The sequence below is a fragment of the Meriones unguiculatus genome, chromosome 21 (genome assembly GCF_030254825.1).
Source record: "Meriones unguiculatus strain TT.TT164.6M chromosome 21, Bangor_MerUng_6.1, whole genome shotgun sequence".
In the NCBI taxonomy this organism is placed as follows: domain Eukaryota; kingdom Metazoa; phylum Chordata; class Mammalia; order Rodentia; family Muridae; genus Meriones; species Meriones unguiculatus.
Genome location: NC_083368.1, coordinates 41401207 through 41425225, shown reverse-complemented (window position 1 = coordinate 41425225; position 24019 = coordinate 41401207). Strand labels below are relative to the sequence as shown.

Sequence of the window (24019 nt, the reverse complement as noted above, 5' to 3'; positions counted from 1 at the left end):
TTATGAAGAAATACGACTCGGAAGTGAGCATGAACACAATTCTTTTCAATAGCGAGGTTTACACCGCATCATGTAAGATGCGAGAGAGCCGTGCTCTCCAGGCATGCCACATCGTTAGTCTCAGGCTGTCTCAGCACGGTGTTACTTATACTTGGTACTGGCTAGGAAACAAGCTAAGTAACAGGCTCAAGGGATAAGAAAAACAGGCAGACATCATTTTTCAGTGGACACTCTTTAGAAATCAACTTATAGATCATATGCCAGTTATATTTTTTATGCATATAAAGAATCTATATTGCCACAGATCCTGCTGCAGTATTCTTTAATACAACTCAGGGGAGTTAGGGAGAGAATGCCAAAGAGAAAATATGCCCTACTGACTGTCAGTCTAGAAATTTTAAAACTTCTTGTGTTTTAACACAAGCATCCTCACACATTCTGTTATGGCAGACTGATCTCTTATGTGATACAATCTATACAGTGTGAAAATATACAACATGCAAATAAAGTGATTAATGACAGTCACATAATCATTTTGTGGCATTCTGAGACATTCATATGGGGCTGAAAAGAAGGCTCAGCAGTTAGGAACTCTCACTGCTCCGAAAGAGGATCCAAGCTTGGTGTTTAGCAATCATGTTGGGCAGCATACAACTTCCCCTAGCTTCAGGTCCAGAGGTTTTGATGCCTCTCGCCTCTGCAGTCACTGCATACAGGAGCACAAACCGTCATGCAGAACATACACACAACTTTAAAAGTGAGTAAATCTTTTTTTAATCCCATACATTTTTAATACAAAGTATACAAGTATAGGATTATGCTTTTGACTAATTCATACACACTTTTTTCCTAAGGGAAAATTTATGGATGTTTACCCTAACTTTCACTATCCTAAAGTAACGGGTACATTTGGTTAATCTTTAAAAACTTATTTATTTTGGTGAAGGTGTATATGTGGAAGCCAAAGGACAACTTTCCTGAGTCAACTCTCCATCATGTGGGTCCTAGGACTCAAACTGAGGCTGCCAGGCTTGACAGTAAATGCCCTTTGTCACTGTACCATCATGCTGGCACACTGAAACACCTTTTTAAAGGGCCAGCATGAAAACTTTTGAATAAAGGTATCACTTAAGTACAAATACTATGTCCACAGAATGGCTCCCACTGTCTCTCTCACATTAACAGCTTGTTTTAGAAATGCAGGCATCAACAGAGCAGATGATACCGTACCAAAACTGAATGAACCATTTGTTTTCAAAAGTGGACAAAGCTCCCTGAGAATGTCACAGAAAAACAATAGGTATTTTCACAGCTGGTCCATTACACAGAGGATTCTATTCTAGAATACAAAGAATGGTAGTTATGGCATTTCCTCTATTTCATTTAATAAAAGTCATAAAATTAATAAAAGTTGTCACCCTGGAGAGGTGGCTTCAAGATTATGAGCATATACTGTTCTTGCAGAGGATAAGAGTTTGATTCCTAGCACCCACTTGGTCAGTTCACATCTGTCAGTAACAAGTTTCATGGGTGCTAGCCTCTCTGGCTTCGAAGGCTCCTGTACTCACATGCAAATATCCATGTACAGAAGCAGTTAAAAATAGTAAGAAACAAATCTAAAAAAATAAAAATACAAAAATGTTGGTGCAGAAAATTATAGGTGAAAAGGAAAAATGAAGACCAAAGAAGTATGATATTAGTGAATATTATGTAAAGATTGTGATATTTCAGTGTAAGCATGAGTTTAAACTCTTGTTATTGAATGCACAGTACACAGCTTTAGTTCATGTACTTCCCTTAAGCTCCACACTGATCATTAAAATGGGGAAAGCAACAGCATCATTCTCACATTCACAGGCACAACTATATGCATAACACAGAACCTGCAATGTGCCTACTAAGGATGAAATACCTATCATTACTTCTTTCAATATGACAGCCAAACATGGTGGCACAGAACTTTAATTCAACACTGCAGAGGCAGGAGGATCTCTGTAAGTTCAAGGCCAGCCTGGTATACATATTAAGTTCCAGAATAGCCAGGACTATGCAGAAAAACCCTGATTCAAAACAAAAACAAAAATGAAACAAACCACCACCAGCAAAAAAATAAAAAATAACCAGGGCATACCTAAATTTACTAGCATTCCAGCATTGGGCAAAAAATCAAGTATCATTACCACAATTACTTGGCTCTATCTGGCTAATAATGAATAAAAATGGGGGATATAGACAAACAGGTGTGGGCTTATAGGAAATATTATGAGAAGACTTAACCCCTAGTTGGAACATCCTGCGTCAGTTCCAGAACTAGCAGTGGTGGTGTCCGAGGTCTGAGTAGGTTCAGGAGACCATTGCCCCCAGGGGCGAGACGTGCTCCATGCCAATTGACTAACTCCATGTTTTCCTCCACTTTTGAAAGTCATTTAAGGTTCTTAAATTATTTTTTTCCCTTTTAATGTAGCTCATGCCTTAGTTGTACATAAAGGAATTAATGCTCAACTAAAAGGAAGCTTGATGGTGTTCAATCAGAGGATTGACCTCTTGCAGGAGCAAATTGATACCCTATGGCAAATCGCTCAACCTGGCTGTCAATGAAAGTATGCTGGACTTTGTGTCACTAGCATACAACATGAGAATTTTTCCTGTGCTGCAAATCTGTCTAAACAATTGTCGAGCTATATTTTAGGTAATTGGACTGGAGAATTCGATACTACGATGGAGCAGCTGAGAGTGGCCATTGTCACAGTAAATTCTACCGGAGTGGACGCAGGACTAGCCACAGGATTATCAACATGGACTGCTGCAGCCATGAATCATCTGAAGGAATGGGCGGGCATGGGAGTGTTAGCAGGCCTTCTGGTGTTGGTCTCCTTGGTTTGCCTGTGGTATATATGCAAGATTAGAGTCTCACAACAGTGTGATGCAGCCATGATCATTCAGGCCTTTACAGCCATTGAAGCAGGACATTCTCCCCAAGCATGGTTGGATACCATAAAAAGCTAAAATGATACGCTCAGGATGCGAGGCTAAGCACTGCACTCAGCGTCAGCCGCTTTGGAGCCAGAGAAGAGCATGTCTGATTGCATGCGGGTTGATGCCCCAGGTCCCGCCTCTGAGAAAAAGGTATCGGACGGGTCTGATGCTCTTTGGGTGGATGACACCTAAATGAACATCGGTACAAAGTCCCAATTTATTTCTAATATCAGAGATCAGACCTCTACTCTTGCCTGATGCGTCTAAAACAAAAAGGGGGAACTGTAGAGAGCTGCGGAATGCTATGCCTTAAAGATGGAGCTGGTTTCCGCCTTCCACCTTCCCGATGGTGAGTGCTCTCTGTCACGAACAACTCCACATTTGGCTAAGGCCGAGGATCTGGCTTGCTTCCATGTATGTGGACCTATCTGCATTGCCCCCATGGCACGCCTGGGTTGGCTACCCAGAGGCTATTTAAGCTGTGGGCTGGCTTTCCCCGGGGTCCGAGGATTGTTCAATGTTCCTGAATAAACTGCATTGAAACATAAATAAATAAATAAATAAAAAATAATAAAAAAAGATAAAACATCAACCTGTGCAAATACAGCTATGCTAAAGCAGACTCAGGCAGGAAAAAGGATCACAGTGATTTTGATATTGCAGGCTGCAAACCCTTGTGCAGGCTCTAAACTGTTTTCTCAGCCTTTCCTTTGGCTCAGTCCAAAATTTATCCAGGGAGTCTGCTTTGTAACCTTGCGATCCCTTCCTGATTTCCAGTCAGATTAGAGGCTGTTCTTCAATGAACTTGTTTGACCTACTTGCAGTTTTCTTTATTTCAGCCTATGGAATCAAGCTGTCAGCACATCCTACTATCACACATTTATTGAGCTTGTCAGATGCATATGATAAAAATACAGCTCCAGGGAAAATACACCAATTCCATTCTATAAGAGAGAATGCTATATGCTGGCATTTTCTTATAAGTACTCCAAAGTTCTACCTCTAATTTTAAGCAACTCTACCTTCAACAATCTAAACAAAGATATCTGCCGGAAATACTTGGTTCTACAAACTGCAACGAGATTCATTTCATTGCTGGAGTTGGCAAATAACAGCTTAGAAGTCAGAAACAGGGAGGATAAATGGTTTGACAATACTAATGAAAATAGTCAGATAGTTTGGAAAATTTATAAGCCAACAAAACACATAAAATGTTTTGCTTTTGAATAGCTGAGAAAAGTTTGTATGAGCAGACACACAGGTCCTTATTAACTATTTTTAAAAAGATTGTGTATGCGTGCGTGCGTGTATATGTGTGTGTGTGTATATGAACTGAAGTGCCTACAGAGGCCACAAATGTTGGATCTCATTAGGCTGGCATTATATGACTTACTTGCCAAACTCAAGTCTTCTATAAAAGCAGCAAGCATTCTTAACCAGAGTTATCTCCCTAGTTCCGTTATTAAATATTATTTTATGACTTAAGAATCATGGCATATCTCTGCTAGCAAGGATTGTTAAAAGTATTTTATATCCTCTCTGAAAACATAGAGTATCATGTGACAAGCTAATGCATCAGTATTTCCAGTGATAATGGCTGCTTTTCCATGTTTCCATATATGAGCATTCCGTGTTTCCATTGTCTTTAAATTATGTTGGTTGTCCTGGTTAGTCTTCTTGTCAATTTGACACAAACCTAGACTGAGCTGGAGGAGAGAAGCTTAACTAGGTAACCGCACTAATCATAGTGGCATGTGGCCCTATCTGTGAGCAGTGTCTTTACTGACAGTGCTATGCTCAGCTCATTTTTTGGTGGCATCCCTCATAGGCATTGTGCCCAGGCTGTGTAAGAAAGCTAGCCAGCAGGAGCTAGACAAGCCAGCCAGTAAGATGTGTTCTTCCATGGCTTTGTGAGACCTGGAAGTATAAGCTGCAGTGAACCCTTTCTTCCCCAAAGTTGCTTTTCACTATGTCATTTATCAGAACAGAAACTGAACAAAGCAAACCACAACACTGGGTTTTCTTTATATTGATAACTGGAATTCTGGTAACCCCTTTTTGAAGATGATGGAATACAGTAAAAGAATTAAAAAAAAAAAGAATAACATACTCGCAGATGTTTCTTTTAGGCTATTCAGATGTGTCAGTACTCAGGTCACAAGATAATGAAAATGTTTTTCTTGTATTTTTTTTTTTTTTTGACAATTTCTTTCCTTTAAAAACATTTCAAAGGCTGGTGGCCCATTACTTTAATTCCAGCAATGGAGGCCGAGGCAGGTGGATCTCTGTGAGTTTGTGGAGAGCCTCGTATCCTGATAGGGAGCTCCAGGCCCACAAAGGTACATAGAGAAACCCTATCTCCAAAGAACAAAAACTGAAACAAAAACAAAACCCACCATCACCAACAATGTGACAAAAACCAACCAACCAACCAACCAACCAACCTACCAAAAGGTATTTTGAGGGTTTTGATTTTAAATCAAAGTTGAATTGTTTTAAAAAATAAGATAAAACAAAACAAAAAAGGATAAATTCCAAATACAAGCTCCTATTTCAAGGACTTTATTGAGAACAATTTTGCAAATTAGATTTTACAATTCACATTGTACAAATTAGAAATGTTATCTGCCTCAGCATAAGTTGTAAACACTTCAGAATACACCAAAAAAAAAAAATCTTCATTTCTTTGGATTTTTCTGCTCCATGCTGAGCTCCTGAGATGCGTTTTTCTTTTCAGCTTCATTTTCATCTTCCTGTAAAATAAATGTTAGCAAGCATTAAATCCTAAATTTTAGTTTTCAGTCTGACAACATATTTAACACTATCTTACCAGTAAAAGAACATACTATTCTGATTCCAGGAACCTTAGAGAAAAGATTATATATCTATAATTATAAAATTATCAACATTTAATTAAAATATACAGTATTTTCTTCTAAATGTTGATTAAAAGCAATCAAGTTTTCAAGGCTTCAGAATTACTTTCTGAACACCTGCTACCGTGAACAGTGCTCTCTGTAGTAGGGAAACCAGATAGCCTTTACTTTGCACTTTGATAAAAGACAATAAATCTAACTTCTAAGACACTTTATGTGCTCCAGCATGGCATTTTGGTTTCATCCAGCATACTTTTTTGACAGGACTGTCAATTTTTCAATTACTTGTACCACCATATGTTATCTGAAGATCAGTCAGTTCTAAAATAGGAAACATGAACATGTCATGCTGTAGAATGCTTACAATCTTCTACAGTTTCGATTCTAAGCGGTGGCCTCATAATTCACATCGGTTTCCCGTGGCACATGGTGGATAATGAAGTGACATCATAATGTCTGCTACCAGGAATGAAATGTTCCTTGTGTTTAATATTAAATGGTGGCCTTCAAAGTATAAATAGTAAGAGTCTGGAAAAATATTTCATCTTATTATTGGTAACCTATCTTATTATACATGTTCCTTCAACAATATCCGAGTACCAGGCAATCTTGCTTTCCTCTTAGTTCTGATTTATCAATACGATCTTTCATTTTTATTAACTGCAGTAGGGTTACTGCCTAAAACATTACTGAGTTAATTAAAGCATAGACAGAAATTCTTAAGTATCTTTAGATAAAGTAATTACCAGTTATCTCTAAAAATATCAACCTGTACTTCTGTATTTCATAAAAACCAAGTTTAAATGAATTAAATAACTTTTCAATTTTGTTTAATGTCAATGCAAATCAGGCATACGTAATTGCTTTCTATGGAAGAAACAAAGACAACAACAACAACAAAACCCTTTTCTATGATCAGTAAAGTGAAAAAAGCATCCTTTCTGCTTCTCTAACCTCCTTGGCATTTATAACTTAGACTCTGTCAACAACAGGAAAAGTAGAGAAATCATCAATATTTCCAATCATTCTGAAGCTTTATAGATACATGACTTACCAGGCAGATTTTAGCATCATCTTGGCAATACAACTTTGTATATTTTCCCAACAACTATTTCTGTATGTCAATTAAATTTCCCTCCAACTTCTCTAATGAGTAGATGATTTTCCATCAACTGACATCTAAAGAGGCATTAGTAAACAGGTAGCTGCTTTCTTTAGACAAGAGTTCCTAGAAATTACACTTTAGTTATATCCCATTCAAAATTAGATCTCAATTTTCTACCTTCTACTGCCTACTACTAGTGAGACACTGTCAGTGTACAAAATCACTTGGTAAAGCTGTAGTGGCTTGAATGAGAATGGCCCTGATGGGATTCTATGTTTGAATACTAAATCCTAGTTGGCAGAACTGTTTTGGGAATGACTGGGAACTGTGGGGCTGTTAGAAGTGTGTCATTGAGGGTAGCTTTGTGGTCTCACGACGCTAGTCCTATCTCCAGTGTGCCCACTTTGCCTCTTGTTTGTAGATCAAGACATTGAGTCTCAGTTGTTCATGTCACCATGCCTTTGTTCTGCTATCACCTACTCTAATGTCCCCAAACCATACGCCTAATTAAACACTCCATTGTAGGTGGCCTTGATCATCGTGTTTTATTACAGCAATAGAAATGTAACTAAGACAATGCATTTTGTTAGGCAGCACCAAATTTGTCAAGATGCCTTTCAAAGCAGGGATTCTTCTTTACATTATTCCTACCATCTAAATAGCTGCAGTTAGCAGACAATTGGAGTCTATTCACTGTTTTCTGAATTCTATGAACTATCAGTTTAAGAAGCCTGTGTAAATTAACACACACTTTTAAAAGTCATATTGTCATTCCTTATTCAGCAGTGACACGTTCAGCAATCTTGACTCATAGTAACAACACTGACAAAAAAGGAAAGCAAAAACGCTTGAAGCAGTATGTGCCAAACAGCTAGAAATTTTAGATTTATTTATTTTATTTTAACTGTATGAGTGTTTGTCTGCAAATATGTGTGTACCACATCCATTCCTGTGACTGGAGCGCAGAAGAGAGTGTTAAATCTCCTCAAACTGGAATTACAAATGGCAGTGAACCACCATGTAAGTGCTAGTTCCTCTACAAGAGCAACAAGTGCTCTCAACCACTGAGCCATCTCTCCAATACAACCACTAAAAATTCATATTCTTCAAGTCATGGGAAACAAACAAAGCCTTTATCATCTGAACAGTCTACTAAGTGTGCAGACCAATATGACTTCCTGGTTAATAAACTGTATCAAGCTTTATCTAGCAATCTTAACACTATTCTAACTCAAAATACAAATGTAAAGGTGCTGTAGAGATGGCTCATTGGTTAAAAATACTGGCAGTTCTTCCAGGAGACCAGGATAAATTCCCCAGCACACTAAAGGAGACACACAACCATCCGTAACTCCAGTTTCAGGGGATCCAAATGTATTCTTCTAGCCTCTGTGGGTAACACACACACACACACACACACACACACACACACACACTCAAAAAGCACATGCACATGCACATAAAAAGAAAAACACAGAGATATAGGGATGTGCTAATAAGTCTGAGAAGCCTAAGGTCTAGGCATTATCTATTTATTTTGCTTTCATATTTCATGAGTAGAAGCTATAGGAGAATGAAACTTTGCAATTTCTATAAGCTACAAATGGTTTGGTATGTGTAACACATAACAGAAATAAGTCGCTGGATGTTAACACATCAATACCATAGTCTTAGGCTGATTTCCTAATCAGGCAGCATGGCTATAAAGCCATGTCTCTTCCAGCACTGCCTCCTCTTCGGTAGATGTACACTGTCTTGGCTCTTTATTCTGAAAATTTCTCCTTAAAAATTTTCCAGTTTTACATCCTGAATCACTTATATAACCATCACAAGCCTATCTATTTGTTATTTTACATGGATATAGCTGTGACTTAGGTGTAGCAAAGGATCATGCAGGGGAATAAAAGACAATCAAGTCTAATTGCTAGAATATAACACTGAAATTGCTGTAGTATAACATATAAAACTGAAAGTAATAGATTTTACCTTAAGTAAAATCATTCCAGCTTTATCCTGTAAAGCTCTGATGGGACTATCCTTTGGAATTATGTACATTTAACATTGTAGGCCAATTTTATAAGAATTTCGCATACAGTTCAAGATTAACAAACTCATTCAGGCAACAGATCACGTATCGTTAACAAATAAGTGTACAGCAAAGAAAGGAAGGATTTCAGCGCAGTGTTCTTCACTACCAGGTAGCAAGTGAAAGCTGACATTGCCTCTGATGGCAGGGGTTTTCACTTTGCTGAGCCAAGACATCTGTTTGTTTCCCAGTGAAAGAAGACCCCGCTACACGGATCGTTGTCTTAGTGACAGCCCTGACAAGTTTGACATTTGTTTCATGAAGGATCCCTGAAGCAACCGTCAAGAAAACATACCCTTTGGGGTACTGGAAAGCATGAAGGCATGTTCTTAATGTTTAAGCTTGTTATTCAAACTCCAGAAAACATATTGATTCCAACGACCTTGTAGTACCTTTAATCAGATGTGGAATTTTGAAAATGTGCAGTCATATTACAGTAACACCCATAATACCTAATGACTAAATGTGGTTTAGTAACCTTGTTTTGTTTTGTGTTTTACACTGACAAGATTACAAGGAGGAAAGTGGTTATTTCTAGGCATACAAGGGACATGGAATAATGGTCTAATACTCTAGGTGGCAGAGAATGAAGAGTTATTGGGAAAGAGAAATAAGTATAAACACTTGTCATGTTTGTCAAGGGAAACACTTACTACTGCATAGCACTTGCAAGATTCCATTTACATGGTATTTAGCTTGTGGCAATGATTTGAGACAAAGACTCCTTCTCTTTCCCCTTACTGTCAAATGTTTTTCTCTTCTGATAATAGCACAAAGAAGTGTTAATTAATAAAAACTTACACATCTTTTTCCTTAAGAGAAAACCAACGTCACACAATGGCCAATCATTTTATTTATTTTTAATTTTAATTTTTTTCTTCACAATTTATTCATTATATATTCCAACTGAAGCCCCTTCCTTCCCCCCAGTCCCACTCTCCCTCCCTCTTCACCTTATCCCCTTCCCCTAGTCCACTGAAAGGGTGACTTCTCCACTCTTGCCATCTGTCCATAGCTTGTAAAGTCTCATTAGGACTGCCTGACGTCGGAAGATTTCACTGCTCAGCTAGTTTGTGGATTCAAGCTTTAGTGTTCAAATAAAGACATTAGGCTTACCTTGTAAACTGCTATTTTAAAGGATTTCTTTCAAAGGTAAGATTATAAAAAGGCCCACAATTTCCTTTTGTTTCTTTACATAACTTTATAGCCAAAAACCCAGTAAATACCACATTGGCCACATGATCAATATCAGTATCCCCTGTTCTTCTTAGTCTCACTCAATCACTGTGATGCACTGTGAAGGGCACATTGCCTCAAGCCTGCACCGTCTTTCCTTGACCAGATCATGGCAAAGCACCCAACAATATTCGACAAAACAACGGAACAGAAGTCTCCATAAATGCCGAGGTCAGGAATAGCAAAAGTTGGAACCATCACAAATTGGAGAAGACTAAGACAGCATAATTACTTAGTGCAGCAGGGAACACTGGACCACAAAATAACCTCTGCGAAAACTGAAAACCCTGAATATATACTGCAGGATGGTCAATAAAATCCTTTTAGGTTAACTTTCTAGTCTTGGTAATTGATGGTTATGCAAGATGGAAGCAATACAGTCAACTGGACAAAAAAGAACTAGGAGTGCTCTGTCCTGTTATCTGCAAACTTAATATGTGCCAAAACAATAACACTTAAATATTAAATAAAAAGCTACTTGTTCTAAATCACAATATTAAATTAGTGTTTTAAATAAAAATAAAGTACATGAAATATGGGGGAAAGATTTTACAAGGAAAAATACAAACAATGCAACAACAACAAAACTAGAGATACCAATACCTCTATACCTAAATAAAAAGCTAAAAGTAACTTTTTCTTCCTATGGCTCTACATAAAATTGTTTCCCTAAGGGCGTGAACTGCTTAGTGATATTAATGCTTTATTTTTTTTTTTGGCAGTGGGATTCTGTATTTTCTTATATTTCCATTATGAGTACAAGTTACTTTCTAAAACTAAAAACCATGTGTTTTATCAAGTTTGACTGTACAAACTACTTCTATAAGTGAGAAAAATGAGAATCTATATTTACAAAAAGAGTTAAATTAGTTGCTTTTACTTTCCTGACCATGCTATTCAGAGAGGCTGCTTGTTGCTACTGGAGTTCAGAGATCTGAAGTACAGATAAGCACTTTCTGGAAATGTTTCTCTTTTTTCAAAAAAGTTTTTTATACAATATTCTTCTGACTAATCAGAGAAGGAATAGTTACTGAAATAAGATGTAAACTTATATTCACAAATATGCATATGTTTTAGTAATCCTTTTTTTTTAAGTAAGTTGTGTATATTTTAAAGACACTTCTAAAAGTGTGCAGTTGGCTGGAAGAAGAATTAGCCTCACTCAAAGATGAGACTCCCTTCTGGCTGCTCAATGCAAAGTTATCAGGTGTGAAAACATACACACAAACAGACTCCGAAGGTTATATTTATGTATATTTATACATATATATTTACATATGTATGTGTGTAACAACAATTAACAAAAACCCCAAGGCTATCAACTTGAGAGTTGGGGGCATAGGAGGGGCCAGAGAGTAGAAAAGGAAAATGTAATGTAATACTATTTCAATTAAAAATGTAATTTTTTTTAAAAAGTTTGCAGTAATAGAAGAGGTGAAGTAATACACCAAAAGTTCTTAGACTGTACTCAAAGACTACTTTCTTTTATTAATTTCATTTATTATTATTATTATTATTATTATTATTATTAATGTGTGTGCTTATATCGTGTGGGGGCACACGTTAGTTTTAACTTTCAACAGTCTCTAGTGCATGCTTTACTATAGACAACATGCTAGTCCTGCACAATGAGGAAAGATTTATCTTAATAACTGGAAAAATACTGATGATAATGAAAACGTTTCAGGCAAAATGAGCACACTGCATACTTCAGACTAAAATTAATTGCAGTTTTTAATGCTTCACAATTCCACCATAATTCTTTAAATGGTGCATTTACTTCATAGTAATAAACACTTGGGTCATTAAATAAAGTGTAAAACGTGTGTGATGTGCTACATTTAACAACCTTTGGCCCCTTTTCTGTACTTCTGCATTCAGTTTTCCAATGCACTGAATAAGCAATTGAGGATTCTAATTACATTTCCTGACTTTGCACATCTGAGATTCTTATTTCACTCATACAAAAGGTAATTAATCTACCATTTTACAACTGAATTCCAACATTAGTGGGCCATGGTAAACACTGAAGTGAACTTACAAGAAATGCTTAATTAAATTTACTGTAAAAAAGTACATGGATTTTTTTATGACAGAGGTGCATATTTAATTAAAAATTCTAGAAATATACTATAAAATTATAGTAACATTGAATTTTTTTAATAAAAACCGATTCTACTACAAATACCATTACAAGAATGGAGGACTAAGATATTGCTGAGAGGAAGAGCTTTTGTCTACCAAGTAGGAGCCCTTGGGTTCCATTCCTAGCATCTCCAAAACAGATGGCAGTATTTTACTTCTGTTCTTCATTTATTCAGACAAGAAAAACAAGTGAAAGCAATTTCTTTTTACTCAGTCTCACAAAAGCACATCTTTTATTTTAGCAACAAGTAAAATATAAAGGGGAAAGTAGGTCATAGGTAAGATAAAAGAAAGAAAACAGATTAAATGATTGCAATTAAGTTAACCCAATTTGTGAAGTTTTTATCTTCCTATAGATATAAAACTATCACAACTTAATACTTTAATTTTTGAGAAACTCATGAGTAGCACATTTGTGTCATTTTTGCCTGTCCCGCTTGCCCCTCTAAATCCTCCCATATCCCCCCACTCCCTATCAAATTCATGTCCTCTTCCATAATTATTAGCCTCTCACACGGTGGGGTGGGGAAGGAGAAGGAGACACACATACACAGAGTCCATTTAGTAGTGTTGCTCAGGTATATGCGTGCTAAGAGATAATCTACTTCAATACTTGAAATCCCTCATATACAGTTACCTATGGAAACCAGATAATAGTAAATATTATAGATGATGATTCCAATGTTAAGGAACAACTTAGTTGGTCATTACTCAACTAATAAGGTTTTACTTACTGCAAAAGCTACATCAGACTGAACAATGATTTAGTTTTAGGCTAATCTGATTGCAACTATGATATATATGGGAAACCTTTTACTTTCTTACTTTCTCCTTAGTCACCAAGTCAATAAAGCTAAAATATTCCTAAAGCTGCCTCAGTGAAAGATAGTCCTTGTGACAAGAGTGTGAAATCAATTTATTCACTAGACTCAAACTGCCTACAGAGTTAAAATAAAACGACCCTTTGGATTGCCAGACCCTTTGGATCTGAAACTCCTTTTAAAAAGGAAAAATGGCAAATTCATAGTGGAAAAACCACACAAACACCATGTCAATGGATGGATCAGGTTAGCATCACCAGAAATCCATACTGATATATTCCAATGTCACACCCTGAGAGTGATGGTAACATGGCCAAGAGACTTCTCATTAATACAGAACTTGCCTAATCATGAGAACATACTGGAAAAATGCAAATGGAAGCAAGGCTGTGATGGAACATAACTTTAATCCCAGCATTGGGAAGGCAGAAGCAGGTCATACATGAGTTCAAGGCCAGCCTGGGTCTACAGGGTGAGTTCCAGGACAGCCAGAGCTACACAGAGAAACCCTGCCTCAAAAAACAAAAAAGATGCAAATGGAAAGACATTCTACAAAGTAACTGAGTGCCAAAGCTGTGACACAGAGGGTAGAATAGGTAATCATCTGAAAGATGATTAACCGGCTGAAAGAAATTATGAACACTCAACTGATATAACAAAGTGAGCCTTGGTTGAATCTTGTCCAGAGAAGAAAAGACATAAGAGGCAACAATGGTCACATCTAATAAACACCAACAGTTACTTCAGAGCACTGTCTAAGGTTTCTTTCTGTTTTTTGGCTGTTAACTCTTCTGCAAGTTGTTGATATGAAGAGGAGTTCAGCAAGAGCTTAAGAACTTTCTATACCACTTTTAGAACTGTTATAATCTAAAGTTATCACTACACAATCATTAAAGGCAAATGAATATCAAACACTCCGTGAGGTAGAGCTATTTTGATATTAAGTACTATGGAGTTAGAATACTCAGAGCCATTCCTTCTTGAGAGGCCCACACTCCCATGGGTGTGTCTTCCTTTTCCCCTGACCCTCTCTCTTTCTAATAACCTCTTTCTAATTAATATCTGTACTTAAAATGTCTTCACAAAACTCTTAACTCTGCTTCAAAGACAATTCCAAAGTATTCAGTTATAAATAATGGAACTCAGGCATTGCCACAGTATCGACAGCTCATTACATTATAAATCACTGTCTACTGCCTGCCAGGAAATTAAAGTTATTGGGTAATATTTCACCAGTGAAATTCACTATCACTATCAACGTGGTTTTCAGTTCTTATAGTTTAAGAACCATTAGAATATTATTCAACTATACTATGACAAATGTAACACAATCAGTTTTTATTTTCAACTAAATAGTGGACATTCACATTAATAATGACATTTTACTTTAATACCTTGAATCAGTTTTTTATTTTTATTTTTTGCAATTTAGTCATTTTTTAAATTTTTTTTATTAATTACACTTTATTTACTTTGTATCCCCCCTCCCTGTAGTTCCCTCCTTTTTCCCCTCCCAATCCTTCCTCTCCTCCCCCTTCTCCACGCATGCCCCTTCCACATGCCCCTTCCAAAGTCCACTGGTAGGGGAGGTCTTCTTTTCCTTCCTTCTGATCTTAGTCTGACTGTTAGGTCTCATCAGAAGTGGCTGCATTGTCTTCCTGTGTGGCCTGGTAAGGCTGCTCCCCCCTCAGGGGGAGGTGATCAACAATTTATTCATTTTATATCACAATTGTAGCCACCTGTCTCATCTCCTCCCAGTCCCTCCGTCTTCCTCCCTATTTCCTTTCCCTAGTCCACCGAAAACAGGAGTCCTCCTCCCCTGCCATCCCAGCTGTGGCCCCTCCCTCATCTTCTCCCAGCTTCACCTGCCCCCCCCCATATGCCTTCACTAGTCCACTGATCGGGGAGGTCCTCCTCCCCTACCATCAGGTCTCAAACAGACTGTCTGGATCCTCTTCCTCTGTGGCCTGGCAAGGTGCACCACCCAGGGGGAAGTGATCAAAGAGCTGGTAACAGAATTCATGTCAGAGACAGCCCCTGCTCCCCTTATTGGGGCACCCACATGGAGACTGAGCTGCCTGCAGGCTGTCTACGACCTCTCTATGCATGGTCTGGGATTGGTGCAGCAGTCTCTGCAGGACCCTCTGGGCCCAGATTTGTTGGCTTTGTTGGTCTCCATGTGGAGCTCCTGTCCTCTCCAGGTCCTTCTTCCATAAGACTCCTTACACTCTTCTCAAAGTTTGGCTGTGAGTCTCTGCATCTGCTTCAACCTCTGTTGTGTAGAGTCTTTCAGAGGACCTCTATGGTAGGCTCCCGTCCTGTACCCTCTCTTCCACCGCTTCTGTTGTCTATCCTGTTTGCCATTCTAAATGAGATTTAAGCATCCTCCCTAGGGTCCTCTTTATTGTTTAGCTTCTTTAGATCTGTAGGTTTTAGTATGGTTATCCTAAATTACATGGCTAATATCCACCTATAAGTGCGTATATACCAAGTGTGTCTATCTGCTTCTGGGTTACCTCACTCAGGATCCATCTTTTCTAGTTCCATGCATTTGCCTGCAAATTTCATGATTTCCTTGTTTGTAATAGCTCAGGTATTTCAAAATGTCTGTTATAAAAAGGAAAAAATGAGACTTTCACTTAAACATAGTAACAGTCTGCATTATTTTAAAATGTTGGAAACCAACTGCTAAAGAACCAGCTTTCCTTTCTGTTGCTATTGACTTAGAAAGGCTTGTATTGATTAAACAATGTTCTCCTTTTAGAAGAATCTGGAATATACTTTGACCCCATGGCATCAGGTAGGAAAAGTCTGCTTTTTAATGATTGATATTGTATAAAACTGAGCTATGACATAAGACACTTTCATCTCTCCAAAGTTTCAGAAATCTTTAAGATGAGCCATTTCTCAATCTAACATCAGCTGCTCTTTTATTAAAATGAACTCCACATCAAAAGCTAAACTTTGAAAAATAAACTTACTAGAAACCAAATTATAAAAACTTTATTCTCAAATGATCTGACTAAATTGTCTCAAATATACTTATTTCAACTTGAGTGCTATTTTGCTCAGAGTGAGCACATTAATCTTCACTGCTTTATTAGAAATTAATAGCTCATTAAATTTCCAAGTAACATATCTCCTATGGCACATTAACTTTTTATGGAATAAAAAGAAGATATTTCACTTCAAGAAAAAAAATTTAAGTACTATGTAAAAAATTACATGCAAAAGAAAAATCCTTTATAGAGGTACTTTATTATCAGGGAGAAACATATCAATTGTGTTTTTATCTCCTGAATTTGCAGACCATCTCTTTGCTATTGAGTTGCTTTAAAATTAAAGTGAAAACCATTTGCTTTAAGTTTTTATTATAATGAACTCATTTACTGGTATGTATTTAAACAATTCACAAATGTAGGCCAGTTGGCAAGACCCAAATCATTTATAAAGCTTATATGACAATGCACCATTTAACCAATGGTCTCTTTAAGCAGCTAATGATTTTATTGGTATAACATACTTCTCAATGTTTTACAATCTAGAATATGAAAATGAAAATATTATTCCATGCAATAAAAATTTCAAGTATTTCAGTTAAAAAAAAAAAGATCTGTAAGCAGTTTACACAATCATCCCTAATCAAATAATTAGGTGATCATACTGTATTGGAATTAAAAAGTCTCCTCTTATATAGTCCCTACCACATGAGGCTTATAATCTGTTGAAGCAACGAATTATTCAAAGTACTAAGTAAATGAAATCATGATATGTAATATGTAAGGAAAATACAAGACTATTTAACTTTCAGGAGAGAGATCTAAGGGAAATACCCTATTGTGGTGATTTAAATGACATTCCCCATGTCCAGGCATTTGAATACTTGGTCCTCAGCTGGCTGTTCAGGACATGTGGCCTTGCTAGGGAAAGTAGAGCTATGCCACTGTGGATAGGCTTTGTGGTGTCAAATGACCAATGCTATTTTAAGTTCTCTCTCTCTCTGTCTCTCCCTCCTCCTGCTCTTCTCCTCCCCTCCCCCCATTTGATGTTTGACAAACTCAAATTAGGCTGGGTAAGCAATATGCACTATTGTTTAATGTATTCAACAACAATGAAAAAAATTAGTAAAAGGCTTAATGTTATATGATATGAATTTAATGTTAAACAGCATCACATAATATTCAGAAAACCTAAAAAGCAGGTTTCTTTTCATATTCTTTTGTGTATTTCATTAAGGTACAAACAAAGAATAAAGTTATACGATTAGAAAATTATCATGATTTTATTTTTAATTAATTAATTATTAAAGGTTAAAATGATTAGTTGTTTAACTGGTTTGGTGAAATTAAATTTACTTATATACATTGTTATAAGATTTGCTATTAAAATGTGTCAACTATTTTAAGCAAGAACAGGACGAAAATCAGAGCTGTGCACCCATAAATTCTAACTAAGTCAACAATTATATACTATCATAAAACACTATTATTCTGACACTTGCAAATCAATGCATGTGGGATTTGCAGTTTCAATTCACTGAAATTTATAGCTGTGCCATCATGTCTTAAAAGATGTGAGATATGAAGGTTATCTGTGCCAATGAACTGTTCTTCCTTCTATATTCTCACTGAAATGACTGATGGAATTTTTAAATGGGGGTGGGTGGGATATGCAATATCTTAGGTTCTTCCATGAAGTTTATTCTTGGAATTCCAGAAGGTGACAAGTAAATGACAAGAGACAACCATGCCATGGTATCCCTTATCAGTGCATGAGAACAACATAATTATAACACTTTTGTAACAAGGCCCTTCTCACAAAACCTGCAAATGCAACAGGAACCTTGATTTACGAGGCAGACCCGCACAATCACCAGTCAGGCTTGGCCATGCACACAGTAAAGCCACAGCAGTGGGAAATTCTGTGAGACAACTAGGACTCATTCCACTTATTCCCAAATCATTTAAAGTAAGCTTATGTTACTTACATAATCTGAACAAAATAAGGCACTACAATTCAGCTTTGACTAGAACCCCTGCATCTGAGCATGCAGCTCAGTATCCAAGTGGGTTCCCTAGTAAGGGGAATAAGGGCTGTCTCCTCATGAACTCAGTGGTTAGCTCAATGACTGCCTCCCCTGGATGTGGGAGCAGCCCTGCCAGGCCACAGAGGAGGACAATGCAGACAGTCCTGATGAGACCCAATAGGCTAGGGTCAGATGGAAGGGGAGGAGGACCTCCCCCATCTGTGGACTTGGAGAGGAGCATAGAAGATGAGGGAGGGAGGGAGGGAAGGATTGGGAAAGGAGGAGGGAGGAGGCTACAGCTGAGATACAAAGTGAATAAATTGTAATTAATATAAAAATAAAAATTGAATTAAAAAAGAAGCTCCTGGTAGCTCAATAACCAATTGGTTTCCCATAGTAAGGGGGACAGGGACTATCTCTGACAGGAACTCAATGGCAGGCTCTTTGACCTCCCCACCCCCCAAGGGAGGAGCAGTCCTGCTAGGCCACAGAAGAGGACTTTGCAGCCAGCCCTGAAGATACCTGATAAAACAGGGCCAGACGAAAGGGGAGGAGGTCCTCCCCAATCCACGGACTTGGAAAGAGGCAGGAAGAAGCTGAGGGAGGAAGAATGGGATTGGGAGGGAATAAGGGAGCGAGATACAGCTGGGATACAGTTAATAAAATGTAACTAATAATAATAAACAATTAAAAAAAAGGATAGTCTTCAACTCTCAAGAAAACATTGTGAACAAGTAAAATATAACTAATTTTGATTAACAGATAAAAAAATTCAGCACCATAAGTAAGAAATAAGAAAAAAAATAGAACAAATTAACATTGCATGCTTATTACAGGAAACCTGTTAAAATGTATATAGTTTGTTTGCAAATTACTACAACCTATTGTCTTTAAAAAGTTAGATAGGAATGAACTCTTTTTTTTCTTTTGGTTTTTCCAGACAGGGTTTCTCTGCATAGCTTTGGCTGTCCTGAACTCGCTTTGCAGTCCAGACTGGCCTCAAAATCACAGAGATCTGCCTGCCTCTGCCTCCATGAGTGCTGGAATTATAGGTGTGCACAATCATGTATGGCCAGGAATGCCCTTTAATACACATATCACAGTTCAAATAAATTTTGCTTTCCACCCAGAGAGACTAAAATGAAGCCAAAGTCAAGGAATGTAGATGTGAATTTTTAAAACAAGGTAAACATTTCTGACACAACTGAGATTTGATTATTCCTAAATCTTTAAGTGGTATGATTAAGTAATAATGTAGTGTGCTCATACTCTGCCCTTAGCTGTCCAACAAAAGTCTAAGCAGTAATAAATGATGGGAATACAGTTTCTGAGTGAAGATTAAAGAGAGTTCTAGATTTTCAAACTCATACACTTGAGAAAACATCACTTAAATAGGCATTAGGTCATTAAGTAATGTTATCACTGTGTTACAGAAGATAACCTGTTCTGAGAACATGAAGTAGAAAATTGTGAACCATTATCCTAACTATTTCAGTGCTTTCTTACTTTACAGATACACTCTCAAGAAGGAAATGGTGATGCTATCTTGGTTATAAGCTTGAAGCTGAAATGATTTAGAGGGTTTTCTTTTCCATACAGTATCAGTATAAGGTCTTCTTTTTTTTCAAGCAATAAATTATAGGTGATACTTCAAACTATTCTATCTGAATCTTCTAGCCCTGAAAACAAGAAAGCAAAAATATTTATTCTATATAAACAGAGCAGAGGCAAGATGAAGATAAAAATGATCCATTATGGCATACTGAATAATAGCTATGTATATCACTGTATGTACAGAAAAGGTCATCAAGTATTGCTACTGGCTTAAAAATCCAAGATGGCTAAAGTTGCCAAGAAAACTAAAAAAAAAAAAAAAATGTGATTGGTATTATGTGTTTATAGTTCCCAAGTTTTAGTAATAATAAAATTAATGTCTAATGTATATTACAGAGAAAAATCCACCAAATCCCCCAAACTGAAAATTGCTTAATTATTTACTTCTTCCTTGTCATTTCTGCTAGTTAAACATTCAAACAATAGCCCCTAAAAATTTACCGTGTAAGTAATTCTATAGTTGGCTAACTTGAAAAAAATACACTGGGGTTTGGGGTTTTGTTTTTTTCTTTTATGAATCAAGATTTTTTAATTCTAGCAGACAACACCGTAAGAAAAAGAAAGCAATGGAAATTTAAAAAGCTGTATCAATGAGGTCATGGAAGACAAATATCTAAAACTATAAGGGCTAAAGCAAACAGGTTCAAACTAGGTTTGAAAATTGAAACATGAAAGTACTAATAATTAGGTAGAGATCTGCTTCACTGTACTGATGCAACATGAAACTAACTGCAACAATAAAATCTGTTTAGCTGATTAGAATTCTTGTGGGAACTATATATCCAATCAGATTTTGGTGCGTTGCAGGCAATACAGCACAGAGCAAAGAAAATTTAATATCATATTTTGTGTCAAACCAATAAAATGATTTATTCTTTTGCTATATCCCAAACAATAAAATACAGAATCTACACAAAATTTGCAACGAAAGAAATTTTACTTTTTCCTAGATTATGACTACTTCATTCTGTGTCTATATTAATATACCCAGAAAAATATTACAACATGTAAACCTATATAAACCATTCTAGATCATATTCAAAGAGCCAGCACATCCTAGTCTAAACAAATAATATGGATTTATTAAGTTGTGTGTGTTTAAAGGTGACATGGAATAGAACAGAATAAAACTGAACATAGGAAGGATGAGAAAGTAAACTTCAGTGTAGCTATACATGTATCAATATATAGACAGGTAGGGTTTGGTGATTTCCTTACATAATAATTATTAGTTTACTACTATAAACAGTGAGCTAAGCCATATCCTATGGAAAAATTTACCAAGTCTCCCTTCTACTTTAGGCAATCACTTGCCTAAAGTAACACCTTAGAGGATCTCAAGTTACTATATTATCATTTATTGTTCACTTCTTCAAAGACAAAGACAAATTCTTGGCACACTACCTATTTACTTTTTAACATTTTAAATTACCAATATTTTAGAATTAGTGTGAAAAATGATCATTGTTTGTTTAAATACAACTTTTCAAAATCCTTTAAATTTGGTTTCAAACCAAATACTAATTAATGATTTCTATTTGTCTTTAATTCCCTTTCAATACAGGATTCACAATTAGTTTATTTATTTATGCTAACTTGACCTTGTTCTTTCAAAAGTCCACATGTAAGGTTACTCAAGTCAAGAATGGAGCTTAAGAATTAATCCTCTTACAACATGTGAATGACACCAAGTCATGTATCAGCTATCCTCAAATGGCGCAAAAAAAGAAATGAGTACACACTGAAGTGTGATTTTGAAGCATAAAATTCAAATGAAGGTATAATTTTTAAAAACAAAGCCAAAATTATCTTAATATTTATCTGTAGTTAGTAAATCTATAACTTTAAATGGATCACTCACCTCAATGTTTGTTGGAGGTTGGTCTGATACGTGTTAACAACCCTCAAGATCTGGTTACACCTACCCTTGTTTTGTAAACCTGCCTAAGACATCCCTGATTAAATGGGCTAGACCTGGGCAGGGCAAAATGGGGTAGGTATGCCTAAGGTTCTCGGGCGGGCATGGACAGGACAGGAGACTCACAGGAAACAGACGGATAGCAAGAGAGGAGGATGGAGAACTACACAATGGCTTATTTGGAGAAAAAAGCCAAGTTGGCTCAGAGGAAGGCCTCCAATAATGGTGTGAAAAAGCCCAGATGAAGAATACAAGTGAGTCCCATGGGATTGTGGATGGAAGGTAGACCAGATGAGGAGGATTAAGGCAGATGGCATTGGATGGGGGAGATGGATGGTGAGGTTATGGAGCCAGCATACGTGAAATATCTGCCCACCCCAAGGTAAATAAGGCAGTAATAAAATCTAACAGGTGCCTGTATCTTATGATTTGGGGGTAGCGGGTTAGATAATACCACCATGACAATCTCAGGGCAGATAATAAACATCATATGGCCCAACACTCATTTTTTTTTAATTATTTACAATAACAAAGATTTCAGGAAAGTTTAAAGTTACCCAAGGCAGTCAGTTTCTGTGAAAAGGGAAGAACATATTTGAAACGTTTTCTACAGTTTTTTCTTATGTATTTATTAGTGTATATATGAACCTAGCAACTTTATCTTTTATATTTTCCTTTCCCTGAAGAAAACAAAGAGTATCTCTAGAGGCTTCACTTTTATGAAACTTTAAAACTTAGGCTGGAGGAAAATGAAAATTTTGTTTTAGAAATACCTGTTCCAAAAGATTTAAAATACAAAGGGAAAAGAATAGCCATTTATATGTGCTTGGATGTGTTGCTTGAGTTTCAAGTTTAGTTAAGTCACAGAATTCAAAATTCAGTTAGAAAGAAGTAAAATTGAAAAAAAAAATTGAAAAAACATTATCAGTTTAAATTTTAGTGGCAATGAGATAAACAAAAATGAAGCTAAATGTAAAACTCAGAATTGAAGCCTGTACAGTCAAAGAAGGTAAAAGCAATAATATATATATAATATATGTCTATATAATATTATATATAAAATATATGTATTTATGATATTTTATATATATATATATATGCTCTTCTCAGCCAAGGGTGGGCATGGGGGCTGGCCACAGCTGTAAGCCTGCACGCACACTGAATCAGAAGCTCACTGAAAGACCAGCCTGCCTTACATGGCAAGTTCATGGACAGCTTAGGCTTTGTCGTGAGCTTAAGGGCAGCCTGGACTGCATGAGACCTCATGCAAACAAACAAATCTATCCCAAGCAAATCTATTCCTCCTAAGATTTAACAGTATTCACATATTTTTTTTTCTTGGACACTATGGTGAAACTAAAAGTAAATGTTTTAGCAATTAAACATTTAGTATAGCAATGTGTATGTGATCTATATCATGAAACATTGCTGTTACAGTTCATTCTGTTAAACATTAACTTTGCTCATTATATAATCATTTAACCGCTGTATCTCTACAATATCATAAAGCCTGAACAACAACAAAAAAAGTGTTAAGTCCTTCACTTTTTAAAAAATTTTTTTAAGATTTATTTATTTTATGTATATGAGTGTTCTATTTGCATTTACATCTGCCAGAAGAGGGAATCAGTTCACATTACAGATGGTTGGGAGCCACCATGTGGTTGCAGGGAATTGAACTCATAACCTTTGGAAGAGCAGACAGCGCTATTAACCACTGAGCCATCTCTCCAGCCCAGTTCTTCACTTTTAAAATTGACTGTTTCTAATGAGATAAAGTTGCTTACGGGGAAGGAATCTTCCTAATTCTGTTTTTGAAACTACAACCCAATGACGGTTAGAATAAAGGTAGCGAGTTATGTCTGTGGGTAGGGCCAGTCACAGATTATACTCAAGAAATACATGAAAGAAAAACATATAACTGTAAGGCTATTCCCATCATTTCCAACGGTCCCATGAGCTACATCTGTGCAGGGGTTCTAGGATATCTCCATGGTCCTTGGTTGGAGTTATCAGTCTTAGAAAAGATCCCTGGGCCCAGAAAGGGCCCAAAATACTATGTAAAGAAGGTTAAAAAGGGTTGGACATAATGTATGGATGTGTCAAATGATTACACAGAAGCGCACAGTTTCAACAACTACAAAGTGATCTGAAACATTATCAGGTATGTATAGATTACAATCTCTCTGGCTCTCTAAGAGCTTAATGAATTCACT

The 24019-nt window shown here is 36.6% G+C and overlaps 1 protein-coding gene across 2 annotated transcripts in view; it reads right to left on the bottom strand.

Annotated features, from left to right (window-relative positions):
- Positions 1-5522: 5522 nt before the first annotated feature.
- Phf14 (PHD finger protein 14) overlaps positions 5523-24019 on the bottom strand; it is a 141810-nt gene continuing 123313 nt past the window's right edge. For both annotated transcript variants that reach the window (XM_060373980.1, XM_060373983.1), the window contains one exon: positions 5523-5729. In XM_060373980.1, the coding sequence (XP_060229963.1) occupies positions 5655-5729 (75 nt within the window). In that variant the 3' untranslated portion in view covers positions 5523-5654. The remainder of the gene's footprint in view (positions 5730-24019) is intronic.